General features: G+C 45.9%; 1 protein-coding gene across 1 annotated transcript in view; it reads right to left on the bottom strand.

Moving 5' to 3' along the window:
• Positions 1 to 24,079, bottom strand: part of HK3 (hexokinase 3) — a 41,259-nt gene extending 17,180 nt beyond the window's left edge. The window contains exons 1-6 of the mRNA XM_060238829.1: positions 23,488 to 24,079; positions 21,414 to 21,553; positions 6,243 to 6,362; positions 5,771 to 5,869; positions 4,982 to 5,081; positions 566 to 749 (exon numbers count right to left, since the gene is read on the bottom strand). Of these exons, the coding sequence (XP_060094812.1) occupies positions 566 to 749; positions 4,982 to 5,081; positions 5,771 to 5,869; positions 6,243 to 6,362; positions 21,414 to 21,553; positions 23,488 to 24,079 (1,235 nt within the window). The remainder of the gene's footprint in view (positions 1 to 565; positions 750 to 4,981; positions 5,082 to 5,770; positions 5,870 to 6,242; positions 6,363 to 21,413; positions 21,554 to 23,487) is intronic.
• Positions 24,080 to 25,072: the final 993 nt, after the last annotated feature.

Raw genomic sequence — 25,072 nt, 5'->3', positions numbered from 1 at the left:
CTGACCTCCATCACCATCTACAATGTGCAATTGCTAATTTTGTTGATTCATCATAGGGCTCATAGGATACCCACCTTTTCTATATCAAGTCCTTTGGTCAACTCCCTCGTGTTCCCCCTTACACTGAGATTTACACTTGAGAGGCATGCATCAAGATGACTCCCTCCCCCACAACCAATCTGACCCATAAAAATGCCCCAGCATGGCTTTCTATTGCATATTTATTTAATAAAGTAGACTGTGATTATAAAAGCTCATATTAAAATAAGTGTTGTTAGTCTTTTAAAGTGCCACTAGATTTTTACCTTATTAAGAATACTAAGCAGAAATCCAACTGATCAATAACTAAAAAAGAAGTTGGACATCCTTCATATAGAAACTACAGCCAGTAGGCAGAACCCAGATTATTCCACCAGATCCTGTCTATCAAACAGGGTATGCAGCAACACATGATGTTTCTTTTCCTTGCCCCAGAAGCAGATTCTATTGCAAGGCACAGGGCAAACAGGTCAGTGCTTCACTACATGCACCAGAAACACTTTTCATTTCCTTGACTGTGACCTACCTGCAAATGCCTTGATCACAAGTCTCTTTATCCATTAATTGGTCAAACTCTGTCAGCATATCATCCAGTTCTCCAGCTATCCCAAAGGAGCCCCATTCAGTGTTTATACACATGCGGCCCATTTTGTTCTCCATGCCTGCTATGCTCTTGGCCTGTTCCATGTAGCAACAGTTAGTGCCATCACCTATCCCATACCAGAAGACAAAAAGCAGGAAAAGAACCCCACAACAGAAGAAATAGCGATTTTAGTAACACACTGAACAGCCCAGAAGTGAGAAAGTTAAACCAACCACTCTGCTTCTTTAAAAAAAATTACTTGTTTCTCTTTCATATGAGGCAGGGAGAGCAGACTTTATGTTTCTGGGAGCAATTTAATATTTTTCAAGTCCCTTGGAAGCTATTGGTGACAAAATGGTGGGTCAGTGAATAGAGCAAGCCACAAAAAAGGCAGCTGGTACAAACATTACACTTTTCCAGAACACATCTATAGCACTCAGGTGGGGAAGCCTTTCTTTTGCTGGTTTTCTTTAAAAAAGCACCACCACCCTAAGTTGAGACTTGCCCTGTATGGGAAAAATATACAGTAACTTCTTTGTTTTCCCTGCAAGAAGCAAATAGGAGCTTTGAATGCAGAGGGGAAGTGTTAATATTATAGCATGCTCTTTTCCCTCCCAGAGTTAGAGCAAGGGTAAGTGTGTGTACATATATAGGAAGAAGAGGAGGAGAGGGAGGAGAGGTGGATGGGAAAGGGTGCTGGTGCTGTCATTTTTCCATCCAGAGCAAGGTGTATGTATGCCTGTGTCCTCCTTCTACATGCATGAAAGCGGCGCCAGCCCAAGGGTGCATGACACCCCAGGCAGGTGCCCCCTGCCACCCCTCGCAGCGCTGCAATGCAGCACTGCACTCCATCGCACCCTCCCCCCAAGGGCACCACATCTTGGCATGGCATCCGCCCCCTCCCCATCCCATCACCTCCCCCCTGCACGATCAAAGGGCACCACACCTGAGCTGTACCAGCTGCGACATGGCATGTATCTTCTCTTTTGAAGAACATGCTGGAGGCTTCTCCCCCCTCCTTTCTGGAACCAGAAGGGAGGAGGAACCAACACTTCTCCAGCATGTCCTTCAAAAGATAAAATGCATGCTGCGGCTGGCAGGGCCCAGGCATGGAGCTCTCTGATCATGCCGGAGCAGAGGCGAATGGACGGGAAGAGAAGGGAAAGGAGGGACGGGCAGTGACGGCGGGTGGTGGGCGGGCAGAGTAGGAGGCAGGGAAACTACGTGCTTGCCTGGGTCACCAGGAGGAGGAGAGCCCAATTTGGTGCCCCCACCCTCCTGGCGCCCTAGACAACCGCCTAGTTTGCCTAGTGGGCAAGCCAGCCTTGCATGAAAGAGAAAGAGTATGTTGTGTTAATTTTAAAGGGAAGGATAAAAACACGATTACAGCAACAATGGAAAAGAGGTGGACGTAGGATAGCCAGGTCGCAGGCAGCAATCCTTGAGAGAAGAAGAAGAAGATGATGATGATATTGGATTTATATCCCGCCCTCCACTCTGAAGAGTCTCAGAGCGGCTCACAATCTCCTTTACCTTCCTCCCCGACAACAGACACCCTGTGAGGTGGGTGGGGTTGGAGAGGGATCCCACAGCAGCTGCCCTTTCAAGGACAACCTCTGCCAGAGCTATGGCTGACCCAAGGCCATTCCAGCAGGTGCAAGTAGAGGAGTGGGGAATCAAACCCAGTTCTCCCAGATAAGAGTCCGCACACTTAACCACTACACCAAACGGGCTCTCCACACCAAACTGGCTCTCCAGCATGTCCTTCAAAAGATAAGAGCATTCAGAGGGAGGAGAGACTGGTGCTTCAGTGTCATTCTGGCACTGACATCACTTCCAGTGAAAAACAGAAGTGCCACCATATGATACTCTAGGATTTTTGTGCATATGGCAAAACCTTAGCATTTGTTGCAAATCCTAGAGCATTCCATAATGTCACTTTCGGATTTCACTGAAAGTGACATTAGTGCACTTTCATTAGTGCACTTTCTCCTTCTCCTGTATGTGTGCACACACTTACCCTTGCTCTGACTTTGGGAAGGAAAGCAGCATGCTATAATTAGTGCTCTCAAGGGTTGCTGCCTGTGACCTGGCTATCCTACCTTCACTTCTTTTCCATTGTTACTATAATCACCTTTTTATCCTTCCCTTTAAAATTAGCACAGCATTTCAGAGAAGTGCTGGCATATGCATCCTTCCCCTTCCCATTTCCCACCTGAAGTGTTGGCAGGAAATGGGGTTCCTGGATTAGCAGGAGATCTCCTGTTACAGCGGGAGAACTGGCAACCCTAGATGGAGCGATACTTTTAATTGTTTGGAGAGTGATTGGTCACTTCTGAATAACCTTCTGGCAACATCTGCATGGTCCATCTATACCACAATCCTATTTTTGTCAATGGTTAGAGCTTGCCATTTAGATGAAATGGAAGATCTTATGGTATTCCTGTACAAAATAGTCTCCCATCTTCAAGCTTAATTCCCACCACCCACTGCTTTGCCAACATCAGAGTTAAGGAGTCTGCCTTGCAATGGTTTCCTTCCTTTCTCCAGAGTTAGGGACAGAGGGTGGCACTCAATGAGTTGGTCTCCCAGCAGTAACCACTGGAATGTGGAGTGTCATTAGGGGGAATCCTCTCACCAACGTTGTATAACATCTATATGTGCCCCTTTACCCAGTTGGTACAGAGGTATAGGCTGGGATGTCACCAGTATGTGGATGACACCCAGCTCTATCTGTTGATGGACGGTCACATGGATTCTGCCCCAGAAGATCTTGACCGGGTGCTGGAGGCCATAGCTGGGTGGCTCAAACAGAGTTGGCTGAAACTCAGTCCATCTAAGATGGAAGTCCTGTGCATGAGCCGGGGTGGAGATGGTTCTGGAATCAGCCTCCATACCCTTGATGAGGCACCATTAGTGCCACTGTCAACAGTTAGAAGTCTTGGGGTGATCCTGGATGCCTCGGTCTCTTTGGAGGCCTAGGTCACCATGGTTGCCAGGTCTGCCTTTTACCACTTTCAGCAGGTCAGGCAACTGATTCCTTATCTCTCTGCTCAGGATCTTACTACAGTGAAATGGTCACCTCCAGGCTAGATTACTGTCATGCATCTTATGTGAGCTTGCCCTTGAATCTGACCCAGAAGCTCCAGCTGGTGCAAAATGCAGTGGTGCACTTGCTGACTGCGATGCCTATATGGGTACATATACAGCCAGTGCTTCGCCAGTTGCACTGGCTGCCAGTTGAGTACTGGATCTGTTTCAAGCTAAAGGTGTTAACCTTTAAAGCCCTTAACAGCCTGGGACCAGCATATCTAAGGGACTGCCACCCGCCATATACCCTCTGCAGAGCCTTACACTCTGCTAAGCAACACCTCCTGGTTGTTCCTGGCCCAAAGGATGTCCACTTGGCTTCAACTATGATTAGGGCTTTTTCTGTCCTGTCCCCTACCTGGTGTAACAAGCTCCCACTAGAGATCCAGGCCCTGCAAAGCTTGCTGCAGTTCCACAAGGCTTGCAAAATGGATCTGTTCCACCAGGCCTTTAGTTGAGGCAATGGCATCGCTGTACATCCGTATGGCCTCTCTGCCACATGCTGGCCCATTTGTGAACCCTATTTGGAGTAGTGACTGATTTTGACTATTATCATCTGTCTTTATTTGATCAGCCAGGGACTAGGTTTTGAAATGGTTGCCATCTGAACGTTTAAATTAATAAATTGATCTGTTTGGTTTTACGCTTTAGCTAGTTGTTTTAGAATTTATGTAATTGTTTTATTTCTTATGTGACCCACCCTGAACCCATTTTGGAAAGGGTGGAATAGAAATATGAAATAATAAATATAAAAATTAATAGCTAGGAGACTGGATTGTTAGGTCTGAGGCATGGCTATATGAACATATATATGAAGCTGCCATCTACTGAATCAGACCCTGGGTCCATCAAAGTCAGTACTGTCTATTCAGACTGATAGCAGCTCTCCAGGGTCTCCAGCTGAGGTTTTTCATACCTTCTTGCCTGGACCCTTTTTAGTTGGAGATGCCGGGGATTGAACCTGGGGCCTTCTGCTTACCAAGCAGATGCTCTACCACTGAGCCACTGTCCCTCCCCTAATGTGGCAGAGAGGCCATACGGATGTACAGTGATATCCATTGCCTCAACTAAAGGCCTGGTGGAACAGATGTAAACTCTAATAATAGCAGTGCCTTGTTGCCTTAATTGTTTTCATGGACACAGTTCAATATTCTTCTAACCTGGCAAAATTTCAGACAAATAAACCAGCTCCCTGGTAAAAAGCATCCACAAATCTTCCAGCTCTATAGCGCTAGCGCACTATCATGCACATGCAAATGTCTTGCTCACCAATCATCAGTCCAATCTCACAGGGTTCCGCTTCATAAACGCAGCTCACCATGATTCCTACCGTGTCATTCAGCACAGCAAAGACCTCAATGCAGTAGTTCTGAGGTAATCAAAGAGAAAGAAAGATCAAAGTGACTGCATTTCTCTCTCTCTCTCTCTCTCTCTCTCTCTCTCTCACTCTCTCGCCATTTCCATACTGGTTATTCACCTAGGAATTCTAACCTGTTGAGAAATAATTTTTTTTTCTCCCTGCTTCCCCACAGCATTGGGGTGCTATTCTACACCTCCTGAGTTCTCTCCAGATTTTCTAAGATCTTTCCCATACTTGTTTTGCTGTGAAGTTCTGGGAAAGGACACACCTGACCTGAGACTGAATGACAGCTGTGCTGGTGGGAAAGTTTGAATTTTCCTGGTCCTGCTTTAAAAAAAAAATGGCAATAATTTGAATGACAAAAGGGAATCAGGAGAATTTGATACACACATTGTTATAACAAATGGCTGGGGCTGATGGGAGTTGTAGGCAAAAACATCTGGAGAGCTACCGTTGGTCACCCTTGGTATATAATTGGAAAAGACCTGGCTGTGGGTGGGTGGGAGGTGAGATGGCCACTTCCACAGGCCCGGAACAGAAAAGCTGTGATATGGAAGCCCCGTTGCCACTGTGCTATCTCAGCACAGCAGCAATAGGGAAATTGCACAAGACTGCCCCATGCTGAAAACATCTCTCTCTCTCTCACACACACACACACAAATTCTCACAAACACATTTCAGTTACAGCTGTTCCTCACCTTGCAATGTTCTTTTAAAGCTGTTTGGAACAGTTGTGCCACATCCTCACCCAGCACACCTGAACATTGGAAATCCTTTGCCCATTCAACCAGCTTACACTAAAGGAAAGCAAAGCAGGTAAATATTAGACACCACTACAGCATCTCCAGTGAGCTTTTGTAAAACCCATCCTTTCTTCCTCCAAGCAACCCTTTAGAAGGAAAAATGCTGTAGAGAAAGATACCAGCATTGCAGTATACCAACCCTTTCATCAGATCCACCTTTTCACTTGGCAGCTTTTTCAGGCCAGGCACTATATGGCAAACCTCGGAGTCATTCCCTTCCCTTCTTCCCACTAAATTGTACAACCACTCTGTATCATCACACATTTTCAATTGATCTGCCTGTCTTATTGGGATTTCCCTCCTAATAAATGCACAACATCACTACGTCACCACACACAGTCTGAAGTACAGTCACTCCAGTATTCACCTGACTCAGTGAAGTATGTTCACACTGAAATGGAAAAGAGAAGCCCAGTGGAAAGTATTTCTCAGTGGTCTCAAGGTCATCCAAAAATCTGGCCAGGCATTTGGCCAAGTATTCAAAAAGCTGGGAAAGCAAGCAGAGCATTATGAATATGACACATCATCCTCACCTCCTTCCACATGGCAATCTCCTCACGTTAGGGCATGTAGCCATATTTTCAGATCTCTCCCTGCTACCAGTATTAAACCAGCAACTTTACCAGCAGTAAAGCCTTCATGAATCATCTAGCATGGATTTTTGTGCCATCTCGCACCTCCATTATTACTTAATATTATGACCTAATATTACTTAAAATCCCATATAACAGGGGTGGCCAACGGTAGCTCTCCAGATTATTTTTGCCTACAACTCCCATCGGCCCCAGCCATTGGCCATGCTGGCTGGGGTTGATGGGAGTTGTAGGCAAAAACATCTGGAGAGCTACTGTTGGCCACCCCTGGTATATAAAAAAATGGGGCTTGACCCAAAAGAATTTCCTCAAGCATAAGCTCTATTGACATATGGACATGCTAGTCACAACTAAGCCTTTTCCCTGATGCCCAGGTTGCTCCTGATTTTCTTGGGAGTCAATTCACAAGCTATGGAATTAGTTTGTGCAGGGTTCTTCTGCATGTCTGCCTTCCCTCTACATTTTTGTAGTTGTGGAGTCAGTTTATTTTCTTCCACCTGTGCCCTCAATAATGAGGATTTTCAAGGGAGGGTGCTGTCATCATTGGTGGTGTCATGTGGCAGCACAGCACACACACACGGGTTATTTTGGTGGGAAAAGCCCAGCAGGAACTTATTTACATATTAGACCACACCCCCTGACATCACCGTTGTTTCGCACAGGGCCTTTTGTGCAGAAAAAGCCCAGCAGGAGCTCATTTGCATATTAGGCCACACCCTCAGTGCCAAGCTAGCCAGAACTACTTTCCTGCCCAGAAAAACCCTACACCAACCTCTTTTTTTTAAAGATACATCAAATATCAATATATTGCTAGATCATTGTAATAGGAATTTCTCTAAATTCCCAGTTTTCATTTTTTTATTTTTTAAAATTAATTTTTCAAACAAAAAAAACAGAAGCAACCATTGCTCAAGACAAACAGACAAATAAAGGAAACCCTTCTAATTTACAAACATAGCTTTCATTTTTAAAAAAAGTCTATAGTCTCTTCCCTAAGAGATATAAGGAAAAAGGCATATATCTATGAGGGCAGAGACTACAGAGTTAAGAAAGAAAGAAAGAAAGAAAGAAAGAAAGAAAGAAAGAAAGAAAGAAAGAAAGAAAGAAAGAAAGAAAGAAAGAAAGAAAGAAAGAAAGAAAGAAAGCTGAGAATTCACAGAACTTGTCAAGACTACTGTTACAACACTCTAGCAATATATTGATATTTTAATGCTTTTTAAAAAGGAAAGAGAAAACAAAACCACTTGTCTTCAGAGTGGGAGGAGAAGGAGTGGTTTCACCACCACAGTCCAATATAGAAAAGTGGGCTGAAAGTGGGTGGGAGTGAACAGGACAAAGAAAATTGACAGAAATGTTACATGTGTCTCAAATCAGCTTCCAGGAAAAAAATCAAAGTAGAAGTGATCTTAAAAGAACCAGAAAAAAGGTGGGGGGAGGGTACAAAGTGAAAATTAGGCACAAAAATGCATGTAGAAATCAAGGGATAAACTAAAGCAGGATTGAGTCACAATCCGCAGAAAAAAACCATGCAGGAAAAGACTAAGTTACAACAACCCATTGATTTTCATGAGAGTTCAGCAAAGTTGACAGAACTGACTTTGAATTGGTTCTACAGGCCTTGTTCACAAGCTTATGGTAAGGGATTCTCAACATGCAGTTGTAGCTCAAAAACGGCTTGATTTTACTTTTTGAGCAGGAACGCAGGCTGGCTTGGCATCAGAGGGTGTGTACTAAAATGCAAATGAGTTCCTGCTGGTCTTGCCCCACAAAAAGTCCTATGTGAAACAACAGTGACATCAGGGAGTGTGGCCTAATATGCAAATAAGTTCCTGCTGGGCTTTTTCTGGCACAGAACTAGAACAGGGTGAGGCATTTGAAAAGCAAGGAGAAGCAGGGAGGGAGATAAAAGCGTGGCTTAATAAGGGGGTGCAAAAGTGTTGGAGTTTGCAAGTTCATCGTTCAGTCATGGAAGTGTTAACTTGTTTAGGTATGCATGTTAATATTAGCTGTTTAGTTTTAGGACCAATGAGATCTTACGCACACAGTTCCTTCCAGAGAGAAGGTGACAATATTTTTAAAGATGTGAGTTGCAGAATGCCCATTGGCTGGTCAAGTTTTATTGAGGTGCTATATGTGTTTAGACACATCCACAGGTGAATGTTGGGAATCTTTATTCTCTTTTTTCTCTCACACCCACAAAGTTTAGCATCCAAACAGTCAACATGGAACCCTTTTTTTCTCCTTTTATATCGTAATGCTTTTTTTCTTAAACCAGTACACACATCTGGCTGCCTTTGTTACTCTGCTATGCTTGTCAGCCCCCAGGTCCCAGCACGGGATCTCCTGGTTTTGCAGGCTCCTCCCCACTGCCAGCAGCTGGCTGGTGAAGGAAGGCCCCACCCAAACATCAACCTTGTGACTTTAAATCTGTGCAGGCTTGTAAGAAGCCTGCAAACTGCCTGTGTTTTGGACTGTGTGTGCCTTTAAATTATTTATTTCAATTTATAGCCCACTCTTTCCCGAATGGGTTCTGAGTGGGTAACAACAGTCAATAATATAAGGTTAAAATCAGACACATATAATAAGACAATATAACGATCTAAAAACAATATAACAGTCTAAAACTGAGCAATAGGAAAGCTGAATGGGTGGGGTGAGTAGGCAGAGCCACTTAGTTCTTCCTGGTCAGCACGTGAAGCATGTGAGAAGTCTCTCTGTTTGTTTGGAGGAAAACTCCACCCCCTAGGCTGCTCTGCTTTCATTTTCCTGTTAGTCTGAAGAAGTTAGTTGAAATACAGCAGATGATTACATTCAACAACTTCTGTGAGTAAATTCTGTGCTTATTTTGGTTGCTTTGTGAGAGAGTTGGTATGTGTGTTTGTGTGGTCACTTTCATTTAGTGGAAGTGCAGCTAAGGGTAACAGCTATTACACTTGCAGCAATTATACTTGCACAGCCCCACAGCTAAGAGTCAAAGAGGGAGGGGGAGCCATGGGGGTGAGAGCAAGAAGCTGGAGAGGTTGGGGGCCACCCCTCTCCCTCCCACCCCTCCAGTGTGATTTAAATTGCATGTAAGCCCCAATTCCCCTTCTACCTTTCCTGGAGCTCAGCCTGCAGTGATCAACTTCCAATTCCAAAGTTCAAAAGAAGGCTGATTTGTATCTCTGTGCTCCCTCCCCATTCCCCCACTTTCCTGTGCCCTTCCCCAACTGGGGCAGAAGGGAACACATGTGGCTTGTACACACTGGCTGGGGGAGACATGTCCTGGCCACCCTCCTCCCTCCCTCTGTCTTTCCCTCCCCACCCCAAAAGGACTCTAGCTGCCTTTGCAGCCTGTGCAATCTCAGGGCCTCTCCTCCCATCCACCCAAGAACTTACCATTCAGGCTCATGGCGGTGGAAAACAAGGCAGCACATGGAGCCCCCAGCTCTTCATGGGTGGAATAACGGCTGCTGGGAGCAGGGGGAGGGGCTGGCTGCCCACCTACCCACCCAACTTTTGGAATCTGCCTGCCCACCCAAGCAACTCTGCTCAGAGTGCTTCAGGGGAGAGCTTGCCGGTGCTGCTACCTGCTTCATGTGCTGAGGTGATGGGGGTGAGGGGTCCCCAGGGGGAGGGGGGAGCCAAGGCTTGGGGAGGGAGCCCATAAAACCCACAAGGAGGCTGGGCCCTCTGGGCCTCATGGGGTGCTACAGGCTTGCATTTGCAGCAATTACACTTGCAGCAAGTTTAAGTTGGTAGCCCTACCAGAAGAGAAGATATGGAACTTGAGCCACATGTGACCACACAGTGTATATGGTAAGGTAAGGACTTCATGGATTAATGCATGAAGTACTCTTGAGAGGACAGCAGGAGGAAGAGGAAAAGGTATCTCAGCGAATGGAGGAGAACCCAATGTAGGAAGAGGGTGTGTGGGAAAATGTAACCTACAGGAGCAGGAAAATCAGGAGATGCTCTGAGCCTCTGCTGCTAAGCAACTGGTTCCAGATCTTCCTGTAGATACTGATTCTGAAACAATGGAATAAGGGCTACTTCCCCAGCCTCCACAAAGCTTGAAGGAAGTTTCTCAGGACCCTGTGGATGAGAAGACTTGAGCTTTTGCACCCCAATACAGGAAGAAGCATGGGCTGGTAATTGGAGATTCCCTACTCAGATGGGTAGAGTCCAAAGTGTGCCAACTGGACTTGCCATCTCAGGAGGTATGCTGTCTACTGGATGCATGCATCCAGGATGTTGCAGAAAGGGTACAAAGACTCATCAAGCCCATGGATCATTATCCTTTCTGATGCATGTGGGAACAAATGATACTGCCTGGCACAGCCTGGAACATATTAAAAGAGACCATGTGGCTCTGGGTCAGAAAGTGATGGAACTGGGAGTGCATGTTGTGTTTTTTGTCAGTTCTTCCTGTTGAAGGCTATGGCTTAAGATAGAAAGAAGAATACTGTAAATAAGTGACTGGCTACATATGGCATCATCAGAAAAAGTTTGGATTTTTGAACCATGGATTACGCTTTTGAGATGAAGCTCTTCTATTGAGAAATGGTTTGAACCTCACAAAGGCAGGAGGAAAGGTGTCTGGTAAGAGCCTTGCTAACCTAATAAAGAGGCTTTAAACTAAATTGTAAGGGAGAGTGAGACAATAATTCAAAGTCAAGTATGACGGCAATAACTGGAGATAAGAACACTAAAGTTTTGCAGGGAGTGGCACATATGCTAGGTAACATTAACTCGCAGATACATACAGAAATGAAAACCTCAGGGTGCATAAAACATGGATTCAAATGTCTCTGCACTGATGCACAGAGTATGGGAAACAAGCAGGAGAAACTAGAAGTCCTACTACAGGAAGGGGACTATGATCTAACAGGCATTACTGAAACTTGGTGGGATGCATAGGCGGCGCGTGGGAGTAGGTGGAGCAGGTGGCTGCCTAGGACAGGCAACTGGCTAGAGGCAGCCCAGCTCCTGAGGCAGTTAACCTACTTTGGCAGACTCCAGGTGCTGCTGGTCGGTGCAGGGAAGTGGCAGTCTGGAGCTTGCCCTTGAGGAGGACTTACTGCGTGGCTCCCCACAACATCCCCTGATGACATATGGCCCACGCTGGCCAGTGATTTGTCAGTGGTGCCAGAGGGGGTGAAGCAGGCGCATGTGGCAGCCTCCACCCCTTCCCCACCACCACCACTGCTTCCCACCTGTGCCTTTAAGGAGGGTGCTGAGGATGCTGCAGGCAGTGGTGGTGGCAACAGCACTTGCTGCAGCTCCTGGGAAGAAGGCAGCATGGCTGGCGGGTGAGAGTAGGTGAGGTAGGCGGCTGCCTTGGGTGCCACCTTGCCTACAGGGCACCTTCAGGTGCCATCTCCCTCTGCTATGCTGCTCTTGGCTTCCTGGGTCACAGACCCAGGAAGCTAAGAGCAGTGGGACCATGTGCCAGTGTGTGCTCTCCTCCAAGCCCAGCTTCTTATCATTGGCGCACAAAGGAGATAGATGAAGGAGATGGCAAAGGAGGCAGATAAAAGAGGTGGTGTGGCCTCGCTCCTGGCTGCCGTCCCTGCAAGGGGAGACAGCCTCAGAGAGAGGCACAGCAGCCCTGTCACCCCTTTCGTCTGCCCAGCACCCGGGTGGATGAAAGAGACAGTGCAGCCTCGCTCTGAATCCCATGAGGGAGGTGCAGGCATGGGGGCAGCCTGGGGTGGCAAGGACCCCAGCACCACCTCTGGAAGGCAGCAGCAGAACCTGGGGCTCAAAGGGTGCTGCTGCAGCAGCCCCTGAAGGAACACCAGGTACTCAGCAAGTGTATGCTCCTCCTTGCCACTGCCCAAGAAAGGGGGTCTGCTGGAGGTCTTGTGCATGCTCCCCCCTGTCATGTTCTCAGGGTGTAGGCAGGCAGGAGTCCAAAGCCAGTCCAAGGTCGAAGTCCAGGACGTCAAGCAGGAGCCAAGTCACCAATGCAGAATCACAAACCGGAATCAGAAGTCAATGTCCAAAAGCCAAAAGGTCAAGGTACCAAGGAAATCAAGCAGGTCAGGATCAGGAAGCAGCGTGGATGCAAGCCAGAGAAAGACTTGTTGCTTCCACAAGGTGACCAGGACCTGGGTGGGAGCTATATGGGAGTCTCAATCAACCTGCTCCCTGGGTGGCAGTGACTCTGCTAGAACTCAGGGTTGAGAGATCTGAAGCATTGGCGTGCCTCATGTCTTCGCTCTGAAAGTTCTTTCCAGAGCCTGCTTCGAACTCTCGAGATGGGAGGAGGAGAGCTTGGAGGAGATTGTTCATCAACAGCTGACACTGGTGCCTGGAGAGTGATTGATGGGCCAGCTGCTGTATGTTCAGCTGAGGAACTGGCTGGCAACTCTTCCAGGTCTGTTAACCCTTCCAGCTCCTCCTCGTCAGGACTCATGACACCCCCCAGCGGGCAAGCAGAGAAGGAGCCACCGCCACCATTTCCTGGGCTCAAAAGGCAACTGGGGAGCCGGATTCATATCCTCCCACCTGGCCAGGCCAGCAGGTGAGTGGCAGCTGCGCTTGCTGCACTGGTCGGCCAGGCTGTTCTGCGGAGCATGGGGGATGAGCCAGGATTTTGGAGGTGGGCGGGGCTGTTTGCATAGGGCAGTGATGGTGAACCTATGGCAGGCATGCCAGAGGTGGCACTCAGAGCCCTCTCTGTGGGCACGTGTGCTCCCTCACCCCCCTGCTCCCCTGCCCGAAGCTCCATCCCCTGCAGCTCCCACAGCTGCCCCCTGCCTTCCCTCCCTTCCCGAAGCTGCAATGCAGCCACGCTCCATGGCCCCCTCCTTCTCAGAGGTGCACTGAGCCGCAGTGCGCCGAAGCTGGAGCCTACTGGCATCGATGCTGGCACACCTTCTAACTCTTTGAAGCCCATGCGGGAGAAGGCTTCGCTCCCCCTCACTTCCAGCTTCAAAGAGTTAGAATGTGCGCTGGCTGCATCGAAGCTGGTAGGGTCCAGCTTTGGCACAGCAAGGCTCAGCGCACCTCTGAGGAGAAGGGGGGCCACAGAGCGCGGCTGCATTGTAGCTCCGGAGAGGGAGGGAAGGCCAGGGGGCGCCACGGGGGGTGGACCTGAGCCTTGTGGGGGGCAGGGAGCATACGTGACCACAGAGAGGGCTCTGAGTGGCTTGGTTTTGAAGAAGGATTTAAAGAAACAAATGCCTTCTCCAAGCTGGCCGATGGGGCGGTGGGTGCTTCAGGAGTTACACAATAGTTGTGAAAGAACCATCTGTAGCTCCCGAGTCATGGTTTGGCCACCCCTGCACCAGGTGGTAGCTGGACATTGCTAGCTTTTACAACTGATCTCTAGGTGACAGGTCAGTTCACCTGGAGAAAATATCTGCTTTGGAAGGTGGACTCTATGGAGTCATATCTCATTGAAACTCCTCCTCTCCCCAAACTCAGGCTCCTTTCCCCAAATCTCCAGGTATTTCCCAACCCAAACCTGGCAACCCTAACTGGGCCTCCTACAGAGAGACAACAGGCACTCCAAACTTTTTGAGCTTGTGGGCACCTTTGGAATTCTGACATGGGGGGGTGCAACCACAATGCAGCCCCCAAGCACAACACACAGAGGAAAATTCCTTGCAGGTTAGCTGGGATCCACTAGGGCAGGGGTGGCCAAACTTGCTTAACATAAAAGCCACATAGAATAAATGTCAGATGTGTGAGAGCCACCAGACACGAACGTCAGATGTCTGAGGGAGGGAAGGAAGGAAGGAAGGAAGGAAGGAAGGAAGGAAGGAAGGAAGGAAGGAAGGAAGGAAGGAAGGAAGGAAGGAAAAGAGATGGTGGGAGGGAGCAGGGAGGGAGAGGTGGAAAGAAAGCAACTTGAACTTTAAATGCATTCTCCAAGCTTCAAGAGCCACACAACATGTGTGAAAGAGCCACATGTGCCTCCTGAGCCACAGTTTGGCCACTCCTGCACTGGAGAGATGGGTATAAGGCAGCTTCATGTTTTCAAGTGGCCAAGACCTGGTTGCATTTTATATTTCAAAACTATTGTGGCATGGTCCAAGCTGAAGGGAAGAAGAGAGCATGGATGTGTGGGGGTGGGGAGGAGAGGACCTTGAATCAAGGACTTTTTTTGAAAGGTTTATTACAGGAAATGTTGGATCCCACTCATCTGGCAGAAACAGCGGCCAGGATCGTCTCTGGTTTAGGAGTGGAAAGGGAGGAACTGCAGGCTTCTTTGCTTTCAAATATGATGCTTCTGATAGCAGTACCTGAGTAGAGCTCTTTCAAGCTACAGGGACCATAAGGCAAATTGTTGATGAGCTGTTTTTGAATGGTTGCACTGCTGTTCTGGTTTTCCAGAGCATCCCTGACAAGTGTTTGTCCAGCCGCTGCTTAAAGACTGCCAGTGAGGGGGTTGATTGCACTGTTGAACAACTCTTACTGTTAAAAAGTTTTTCCTAGGCCAGTCTTCTCCTCTGCTGCCAGAAGGAACAGCTCCCTGCACTCCTCTAAGTGGCAGCCCTTCTAATATTTCAAAAAAGCAATCATGTCTCCCCCCCTCAACCTCCTCTTCTCCAGAATTGAATTTCCCCAAGTCCCTTAGCCTTTCTTCATTGGGCTTGCTCTCCATGGTTACTCGGAAGTAATCTACAGTGAGCACTGTGGCACCTACTCTCTACACAAGCACAGGATCGCAGCTTCAGTTTTAAAAAAAGAAGATATTGGATTTATATCCCACCCTTCACTCTGAATCTCAGGGTCTCAGAGCAGCTCATGATCTCCTTTATCTTCCTCCCCCTCAAAGACACCCTGTGAAGTAGGTGGGGCTGAGAGAAGCTCTCCCAGAAGCTGCCCTTTCAAGGACAGCTCTGTGATAGCTATGGCTGACCCAAGGCCATTCCAGCAGCTGCAAGTGGAGGAGTGAAGAATCAAACCCGGTTCTCCCAGATATGAGTCCGTGCACTTAACCTCTACACCAAACTGGCCCTCCTTTCTCACATAAGACTTCCTAGTTAATACAATTCAGACTATCCCTGAAGTTTCCAAGACTGGCCGTGCTGGTCCCTAGTAGAACAACTAGATTCGAGCCCAGGAGCACCTTAAAGACCAACAAGATTTGGGGGAGGGGGCACAAGCTTTCCAGCATTAGAGCTTCCTCAATTAGATAAAAGAGCTTTGACTCTCAAAATCTTGTTCTCTAAGGTGCTGTTGGACTCAGATTTAGCCATATAAATCAGTGGACTCCTTTCATCAACTTACCGTAATTTATTAACTAACATCATGTATCCCCTACCTTCCTCCCCCAAAAGGACACTGAAGTGGTTTGACACACTCTCCCCTTCTTTTTTATCCTCACAACAAACCTATGAGGCGGGTTAACTCAGAGTATATTACTGGTCCAAGGTTTCCCAACAAGCTGCCAGAACAGAGTGGGCATATGAATCAGGACCTCCCAGATCTGATTTGAACACCCTAACCACCAGCTCCTACTAAACATAGTATATTTTAATGTATTCTTTTTTCCTAATGGCAAACTAGAATGATGTTTACATGTTCAAAACTAAATTAGGTGGACAGGAACACCTCTGGGAAAGACATGTTCTCAGTTTAACCCAGACTTGCAAGCAAAAGAGCAATGAACAGCCTCCATTTATTGCCTTATGACACTCTCACCATCATTCTCCCATTCTGACATGTTACTAGTCTGTTGGTTTCCTAAGCAAATGCTATCCAGACCAAATGTTCTTTCAGTTTGTTAATTTCACTATGAGTTGTTTTTTCTAAACTAAAACCTCAGTATTCAGTACTCAGTGTCATGTTGGCACTTTGCAATAAATGAGTTTTGGGTTGCAGTTTGGGCACTCGATCTCTAAAAGGTTCTCTATCACTGGCCTAGGGAGTGCAGTGTGGTGGCAGGTAAACACAGTTGGCAGGGAGGAAGGGTGTACAGTGGGGAGGGGAGGCGGGGGGAGGGGGCACCTTGTCTAGGGCAGTGGGCACAGTAGGAGTCCTTAGTGCCACCCCTGGTGGGATGACACTGACAATTGGAATATTAAGACTGAGGGGTAAAAATTATTTCAAAGGGGCAGACAAATAAGGAATGGTGAAGGTGGAGCATTATATGTGAAAGAGGTATATGCTTGTGAGGAAATAGCTGAATCTGAAAACAGAAGTTCAGTTGAGAGTTTCTGGGTAAAAATAAAAGAAAGGAAGCAATAATATTGATATTACGGTGGGGTCTGCAATAGACCACCAAGCCAGGCAGAGGATTTAGACGAGATACTCCTACAACAGATTGTAAAGTTCTCAAAGAGAAGGGACACAATAGTCATGGGAGATTTCAGTTACCAGGATATCTGTTGGAAGTCCAACTCTGCTAAAAATGAAAGGTCAAATAAATTCCTGACTGGTCTTGCTGACAACTTCATTTTCCAGAAAGTGAAGAAGGAAACAAGGGGATCTGCTATCCTGGACTTGATTTTCACCAACATGGAAGAACTGGTTGATGAGGCGGAAGTGGTGGGCACCCTGGGTAGTAGTGACCATGTGATTTTGGAATTTACAGTCTTGGGGAAGGAAAAAGCTGTATGTAGTCAGAAATATAAATTGGAAATCAGGAAAGCAAATTTTGACAAACTTAAAGTTAAGCTGGGTAAAATCCCATGTTCAGAAATATTTAAAGAGAAGGGAATTCAAAAGGGGTGGGAGTTTTTTAAAAGTGAAATATTGAAAGCACAATCACAAATTATTCCTATGAGAAGGACAAATGGGAGGAGACTAAAGAAGCCAAGGTGGCTCCATAAACAGTTATCTAAAGACTTGAGAAATAAAAAAAAATCATTTCGGAAATGGAAGGAGGGTCTTATTAACTGGTGAATATAAACAAATAATCAGTGTTTATAGAGAAAGAGTTAGGAAAGTTAGGCTAACAAGATATGCTAAAAACAACAAAAAAGGGTTCTTTCTTCTGTACAAAGTATGAAAAAGACAAGGACATGATAGGCCCCTTGCAAGGACAGGGAAGTGAAATTGTAACAGGTGATGAAGAAAGGGCATAACTGCTCAATTCCTACTTTGTCTTCTCTTGTGAGAGAAATGGTGCTCGACATGGCAAAAACAGAACATATGATGAGGGAAGGAAGTTGCAGCCTAGGATCAGCATAGGAGTAGTACATCAATGCCTAGTTTCTTTAAAAGAAACTAAGTCCTCAGGGCCAGATGAACTGTATCCGAGGGTACTAAAAGCACTTGCGAACATAGTTTCTGAGCCTCTGTCCATTATTTTTGAGAATTCTTGGAGAACAGGTGAAGTGCTGGAAGATTGGAGGCAGGCAAATGATGTACCCATTTTCAAGAAGGGGAAAAAAGAGGATCCAGGTAACCACTGACCTGTCAGTTTGACATCTATACCTAGCAAAGTTTTAGAACAAATAATCAGTCAGTCTTGGAACATTTAGACAGGATAGCTGTGATCGCTAAGAGCCAGCATGAATTTCTCAAGAACAAATTATGTCAGACTAAACTTTTTTTTTTTTAAAGTTACTATCTTGCAGGATCAGGGGAATGCTGTAGACATAGTTTATCTTAATTTCAGTAAGGCTTTTGATAAGGTTCTGCATATTATTCTCATTGACAAGTTGGTAAAATGTGGTTTGGATCTATTACTGTTAGGTGGATTGGTAACTGGCTGACAGATCGCATCCAAAGAGTGTTTGTGAATGGTTCCTCATCCTCTTGAAGAGGAGTGACAACTGGAGTGCTTTAAGGATCTGTCCTGGGACATGTTTTGTTTAATATCTTTATAAATGATTTGGATGAAGGAATAGAAGGAATGCTTATTAAATTTGCAAATGATACAAAATTGGGTAGGGTTGCAAATACAGTAGAAGAGAGTCAGGAAACAGGATGCTTTTGACAGGCTGAAAAGCTGGGCTAAAATAAAATTAATTTTAACAGGGATAAATGTAAAGTTCTACTTTTAGGTAGAAAAATTCCAATGCATCGTTATAGGATAAGGGAGACTTGTCTAGGCAGTAGTATGCACAAAAAGGATGAGACAGCACATGAATCAGCAGTGTGATGTGGTGGCTAAAAAGGCAAATGTGATTTTGGGCTGTATCTACAGAAGCAGGGCTTTTTTTAGCAGGAATGCACAGGAATGCAGTTCTGGCTGGCTTAGCATCAAGGGTGTGTGGCCTAATATGCAAATGAGTTCCTGCTGGGCTTTTTCTGCAAAAAAAAAGCCCTGTACAGAAATATAGTGTCCAGATCATGTGAAGTGATGAGATTATTTTACTCTGCTCTGGTTAGACCTCACCTCAAGTATTGTTTTCAGTTTTGGGCACTACAGTTTAAGAAGGATATATACAATCTGGAGTGTGTCCAGAGGAGGGCAACAAAGATGATGAGAGGTCTGGAGACCAAGTCCTATGAGGGGAAGCTGAATCAGCTGGGTTTTTTAGTCTGGAGAGGAGACAACTGAGAGGTGATACTTGGAGAACCAGGTTCCTTTAACGAGTTCAAAGCACTTGCTGTTCCTTGTTGGAAAAGAACTGTTTGAATTAGTGGTTCCAAATACCGAAAATTGTTTATTGTGAAAACAGACGCTCAATAAACTAAAGTAAAACACCTAGAGTATCCAGGATCAGCATTAGGTTGTTTTATTTGCACTGTGTCCTGGTGGAGACAAGGTAGCTACTTCACTGATGTTTTTATCAGTTCAGGATTGCAAGATATATACTGTGATATACTGTGAAGATTCTCAGTGGAGTTTGTTTGGAACTGTTTTGTATACCTGCAGGCAAATGTTCAGCAGGTGTATCATTTTGTATTTTGTGATATATGGTTGAATTTGTAAAAACACATTCATAGACACCTTGTTATCTGTTGTACTTTGTTGAATTACTACTTTTGCAAATTGTTTATTTAAGGTTTCAGTGCTATGCAGTGTGCTTCCAGCTTTTGTATTTGATTCTGTGAATTAGGCAGATCATGAGAAGGAGGACAGGAAGGATTGCATCAGTGCTTCATTCTTGTGGCCCTTTCTTACATGCCCAGAGAAATGCTGATCACCACTTTGGGGTCAGTCAGCAGTTTTTCTTCAGGCCAGTTAGGCAAGGGATCCTGGAGAATTTTGCTATCCTCTGGGCATGGGGCAGGGGTCACTGGGGGATGTATGTGTGAAGTTTCTGTGTTGTGTAGGGGTTGCACTAGATGACCCCGGAGGTCCCTTCCAACTCTAAGATCCTATGATTCTATGCTGGGGGATGAGGAAATGAAGACTGTAATCAGGGGAACTGCACTGCTGTATTTTTTATTATTAAAATTTATTTTAAGAACATAAGAGAAGTCATGTTGGATCAGGCCAATGGCCCATCCAGTTCAACACTCTGTCACACAGTGGCCAAAACCCCCCCGCAAGTGCCATCAGAAGGTTCACAAGTGGGTCTAGAAGCCCTTCCACTTTGCCCGCCCCCCACAAAGCACCAAGAATACAGAGCAGTTCCAATAATATACTGTGGCTAGTAGCCACTGATGGACTTCTGCTCCATATTTTTATCCAGTCCCCTCTTGAAGCTGGCTATGCTTGTAGCTGCCACCACCTCCTGTGGCAGTGAATTCCACATGTTAATCACCCTTTGGGTGAAGTACTTCCTTTTATCCATTTTAACCTGACTGCTCAGCAATTTCATTGAATGCCCATTAGTTCTTGTATTGTGAGAAAGGGAGAAAAGTACTTCTTTCTCTGCTTTTTCCATCCCATGCATAATCTTGTAAACTTCTATCATGTCACCCCGCAGTCAACGTTTCTCCAAGCTAAAGAGCCCCAAGCGTATTTTAGGGAATGAACATCTCCTGGCTCCACCCTCAAAGTTTCCTGGCTTTAACCCCAAATAGGCTGCCAAGCTCCCACTGGGTGGCCAGAGGGCAGCCAGCCCAGCTCCTGAGGCAGCTAGTCTGCTTTGGCAGACTCCAGGTGCTGCTGGTCGGTGCAGGGAGGTGGCGGTCTGGGGGGAGGGGGGTTCCCTCGGTTTGGGGCCCCCCAACCCATTGGCATAGAGCGAGATGCTGGAAGATCCTGGCCCCCAAAGAGCTCTGTCATCACATAATGTGCCCAGTGCAATGATGTCACCTAGAAGTGAAATCATCATGCCATGTACGTTGCATGGGGGACGCTCTAGCATTCAGGTAAAAACTCTATGGTATTATAATCCCTCGCAGATGGCTATGATCTACTTCTAATTTCTCTTCTCACCTACTTAGCTCTCTTACTTATCACCATCCATCTCAATCTATCTTTCCAGGCACAGAAGTGGGTATCAACAATTCTATACATTTTAATTTCCCCTTTAATTTTTTCTTATCCTACTTCTTTTCCCTTTCTCTTTTCCCTCAACTGATTTAAATCTCATTCAAGTTGCAGATTGAGTGAATGCTTTACTTGAACATTAAAACTTCTGTTTTGATGTGTAGTTTGACTTTACATTTTAATTAACATTTAGGTTCCACATATTTCTGTATCATTTGCTCTTGCATTTTATTTGATACCTCCTATGCTGTATTGTATGTTTTGTATAACTTTATTATTTTAAAATAAATTTCTTATTTAAAAGTAAAAAAACACCCTCTATGGTACCATAGAATTTTAACCTGAATCTTAGAGTGTCCCTGGCGTGACATGCCCAGCGTGATGGTGTCACTTCCGGATGATGTCATCACTCTGCACATGCTTTGCACATGTGAGAAAAATCCCCTGCCTAAGCAGGACTTGGCAACCCTACCCCTCAAATCCCCAGATATTTTCTGTTGGACTTGGCAATCCTACACTCTGCTGAATGTTCCAAAAAGAAGAAAAGAACGTATTTATAAATTGACAGAGGGCTCTTAAATGGAATAAAATGGAAAAGAGGGAAAGCATAAGAACAGCATGATTGTAAAAACAAATGGAATGGATCAAGTGAGCTGAAGGGTAACTGTACCTTGTTATCAACAGCCTCTGCAGAGATCGGAAAGCTCTGCATTTTCAGCTGGGCCATTTGCTTCTCTTCGCCACTCAGGTGCAACAACACAACATCCACCTGAGTCTGGGACAGTTCTAGACCCAGGAAATGTCCTCTCTCTGTGAAAGAGATCTGAATATAAGGGTTGAAGACAACCAAGACAGGACTGCCAACATCCAGGTGGGTTCTGAAGTGCTTCCATAATCACAGATGATCTCCACACTACAGAAATCAGTCCCCCTGGAGAAAATGGCTGATTTGGACTCGGTGGCATTATGCTTGGCTGAGGTGCCTCACCTCCCCATACCTCACCCTCCCTGGGCTCCCCCCCAGGCTCCCCCACCAAAATCTCCAGGAATTTCTCAATATAGTTGGCAACCCTAGAACAAGACTACCATACATCACTCATTCCTATGGTTGCCACATTCCCTAGGTAAAAATAATTATGAATTCACTGTATTCCAGGATTTGTTTGTTTATTTAGCATAGCATCTTTGTTAATCAATGGGATAATTTTAAATCTGAATATATATTAAATTATTATACACAAAAAGATTAATTTTCTCATCAGCAAGAAGTATCAGAACTACCTATTGTCCAGGAGTTCAGCACAGATCTATAATAATCAGGTGAAACATAACCATAAAATCTGTTTTTCCCCTGTTCCTTTTTGTAAAAGGAACTCCACACATGCCCTGACACAGACACTTAACTCTCAGTACTAGAATTTTTGACAGCAGTTGCGGCAACCCTAAGAACTGGGAGACAGCAGAACAAACACTGAAAAACAATGCCTTATGCCTTTAAGCATAGCTTGATAACAGAAATCAGTATTTGAGGGTGCGGTCACACATCACATTAAAAGCAGGCGTGCAGTGCTGAGATTTGAACCACTGAATACTGATTCAAAGTGGGGCCGATCAGATGAGCATCCAAGAATGAGACTTGCCCCGATCTTGCCCCATTGTTTAATGATCAGACATGGAATGCTATCATGCTCTTTTCTTGGAGCATGCGCACAATCGATCAAGCAGATCCAAAGTCGTCTCACTCCCATTCAGTTGCTGGGCAATCAGATGGTGATTCCTGCCGTGGGGTTTTCATTGAACATGCGTCCAACCATTGGGTGGTGGAAAATCAAATGTTGCTTCAGAGGCACGGGGTGGGCAGGAGGGAGTTCCAGGAATTAACATTGCAGATTCAAACTAGGGGACTGCCAGAAACTACTTTCCTGGAATTGGGCAGTGACATGATATCTGGAAGAAAAAAGGGGGTTTTTTTCCTGTTCTCCCATGGATCCTGTGTTGATCGGAGAAGCAGAAACCTCACCTCAGATTCCCGATGATCTGGTCATGTGCATGTCTCTAGGGCTTTTTTTTTTTAAAGTGGGAGGGGCAGATGGCAGATGCCAAACGTTCCAAGGGGCAGTATCGTGCATGAGCTATCCAAACAGGAATAACCCGAATGTATGCCACTTCTGGGGGAAAGGGCTGGACTTTCTCTGGGGTCAAATAGCGCCAACATCAAACCGGGGCAAGTCAGGATGCTGACAAATTGCGTTTGAGGGACAGATGTGGTTGTCTGTATGTGCTCATAAAATCCGAATGAGAATCGTGGGTAAGACAGAACTAAAGGAGCGTGTGACCGCACCCCAAAGCTTCACAGTTGAGAGATAAACACAGACTCCCATTCCTGTCTGCACATCAAACTGGTATGAAAGGCACGTATAGAGGTCTTTAAAAAGTTGGCAACCCTAGGGTGACGGCCTTGCAAGAGCTATAAAAGAATCTAGACAACAGTTGTGGGTAGAGTTGCCAATCTCCAGATAGGGCCTAAAGATCTCCCAGAATGACAACTAATCCCCAGACAACATAGATTAATTCCCCTGAAGAAAATAGCTGCTGTGGAGGATGAACTCTATGGCATTACACTCTGCTAGACTCCTTTCCCCTCCCAAATCCCACCCTCCCCAAGTCCTACCCCCAAATCTTCAAGAACTTTCCAACTCAGACTTGGCAACTGTAATTGTGGGAACCATGCAAAATACACTTACCAGTGCTGTCAGGCAAGGCACAAACGTAAGTGGGTACCATGGGTAAAGCACCTGTTCCACCTCGAACTGGCTTTTTGAGGCCATTTTCCATGGCTACCTGCATGGAATCTTTTATTCGCAGAAGCTGCTTATTGGATAGGTGAAAGGCTTGTACATGTTTCTGAACCTGGTCAGGAAAAGATACAAATGAAGAACGGTGAGGAATGAGCCTTCGAGTAGCAGACGAGTCCCTGGATGCCGAGCTTAGACTTGGGTCTGCCATCGAAATGGACATCGAAATGGCAGTGAGATGGTTCTTTGGCTTGGGAACCTGAAGTGACTCCCTAGAGTCTGGTGATGAACTTGACATGGAGAAACTCAGAAATGAAGTGGTGATTTCACATTCTGGCTCAGAAGCAGAGATGGAGTCCTTCAATGCCTGGCCTCCCTGACCATTTGTCTCAAAGGCAAAAGTGGAAGAGACCTCAGAATCTGGGCCTGAAGTTGACATGGTATGTATCAGCAAAGAAATTTTAGGCAAATCCTCATGGGAAACTATGGCAGAACTGGACCCTAGCTTGGGAGAAGCATCTTTAGAAGTTGAGCTTGACATGTTGTCGATCACAAAAAAAACTTGTTTGTCATGACACCTAAGCAGTGAAGGGTATGAGATGACAGCAATGAAGTGTGTGGTATTCAAATATGCATCTGTTTAGACTGAGGCAGAACAGAAAATGAGGGGACAGTTAGGATGAAGCAATGAGCATAATAAGAATCACTATCAATCATGAGTAATCATAGGAGGTGTGTAAAGGAACAAGGTGACATGAAGTAGGAAGAGTTGAAAGAAGAACAGCAAAGGAGGAAGGAAGGAGTGTGGACAGGATAGTGAGAGAGCTGAAGGAAGTGGGGGAGGGACAGAGAATTGTTTAGTTTGGAAGGCAGTTGGAAGAGCAATACAGTTAGAGTAGAATGGAACTCTAGAACCAGGTCTGGGGTGGGAGAGACCAAGTCAGTATAGCTAAGCCACGGGAATGATAGCCTGTAGGTAAAATGATCGCAAGGCCCTCTAACAAACTCTCTAATTCCCTCTCCTCACCAAAGAGATAAGGTATATTCTAGATTTTCCATTTCCACATTTTTCTCACATTCCTAGAAATCATGTATTTTTAAGGTTGCCAAGCCTCAGTTGGGGGCAGGGGATCCTCTTGTTTGGAGGCCCTCCCCCTGCTTCAGGGTTATCAGAAATTGGAGGGGGGGATTTGAATGTCCGCTGGGCACTCCTTAAGGTATAACGGAGAATTGATCTGCAGGTATCTGGGGCCCGGGGGGGGGGGGTGAAAGAGGTGCTAAATTCTCAGCGTAGCATCTGTTGCCTCTTCTCAAAACCTCCCCCCCCCCAGGTTCAAAAAGATTGAACCAGGGGACCCAATTCTATGAGCCCCAAAAGAAGGTGCCCTTGTCCTCTGTTATTTCCAATGAAAGGGAGGCATTTAAAAGGAGCATGGCCCTTTTAAATGTGATGGCCAGAACTCCTTTTGGAGTTCAACCATGGCTGTCACAACCTTGCTCCCGTCTCTACCCCCAAAGTGTCCTGGCTCCATCC

The sequence above is a fragment of the Heteronotia binoei genome, chromosome 5 (assembly GCF_032191835.1).
Source record: "Heteronotia binoei isolate CCM8104 ecotype False Entrance Well chromosome 5, APGP_CSIRO_Hbin_v1, whole genome shotgun sequence".
NCBI classification, from domain to species: Eukaryota; Metazoa; Chordata; class Lepidosauria; order Squamata; family Gekkonidae; genus Heteronotia; species Heteronotia binoei.
Note: the sequence above shows the minus strand (reverse complement) of the source record. Positions and strands in the feature narration are given on the sequence as shown.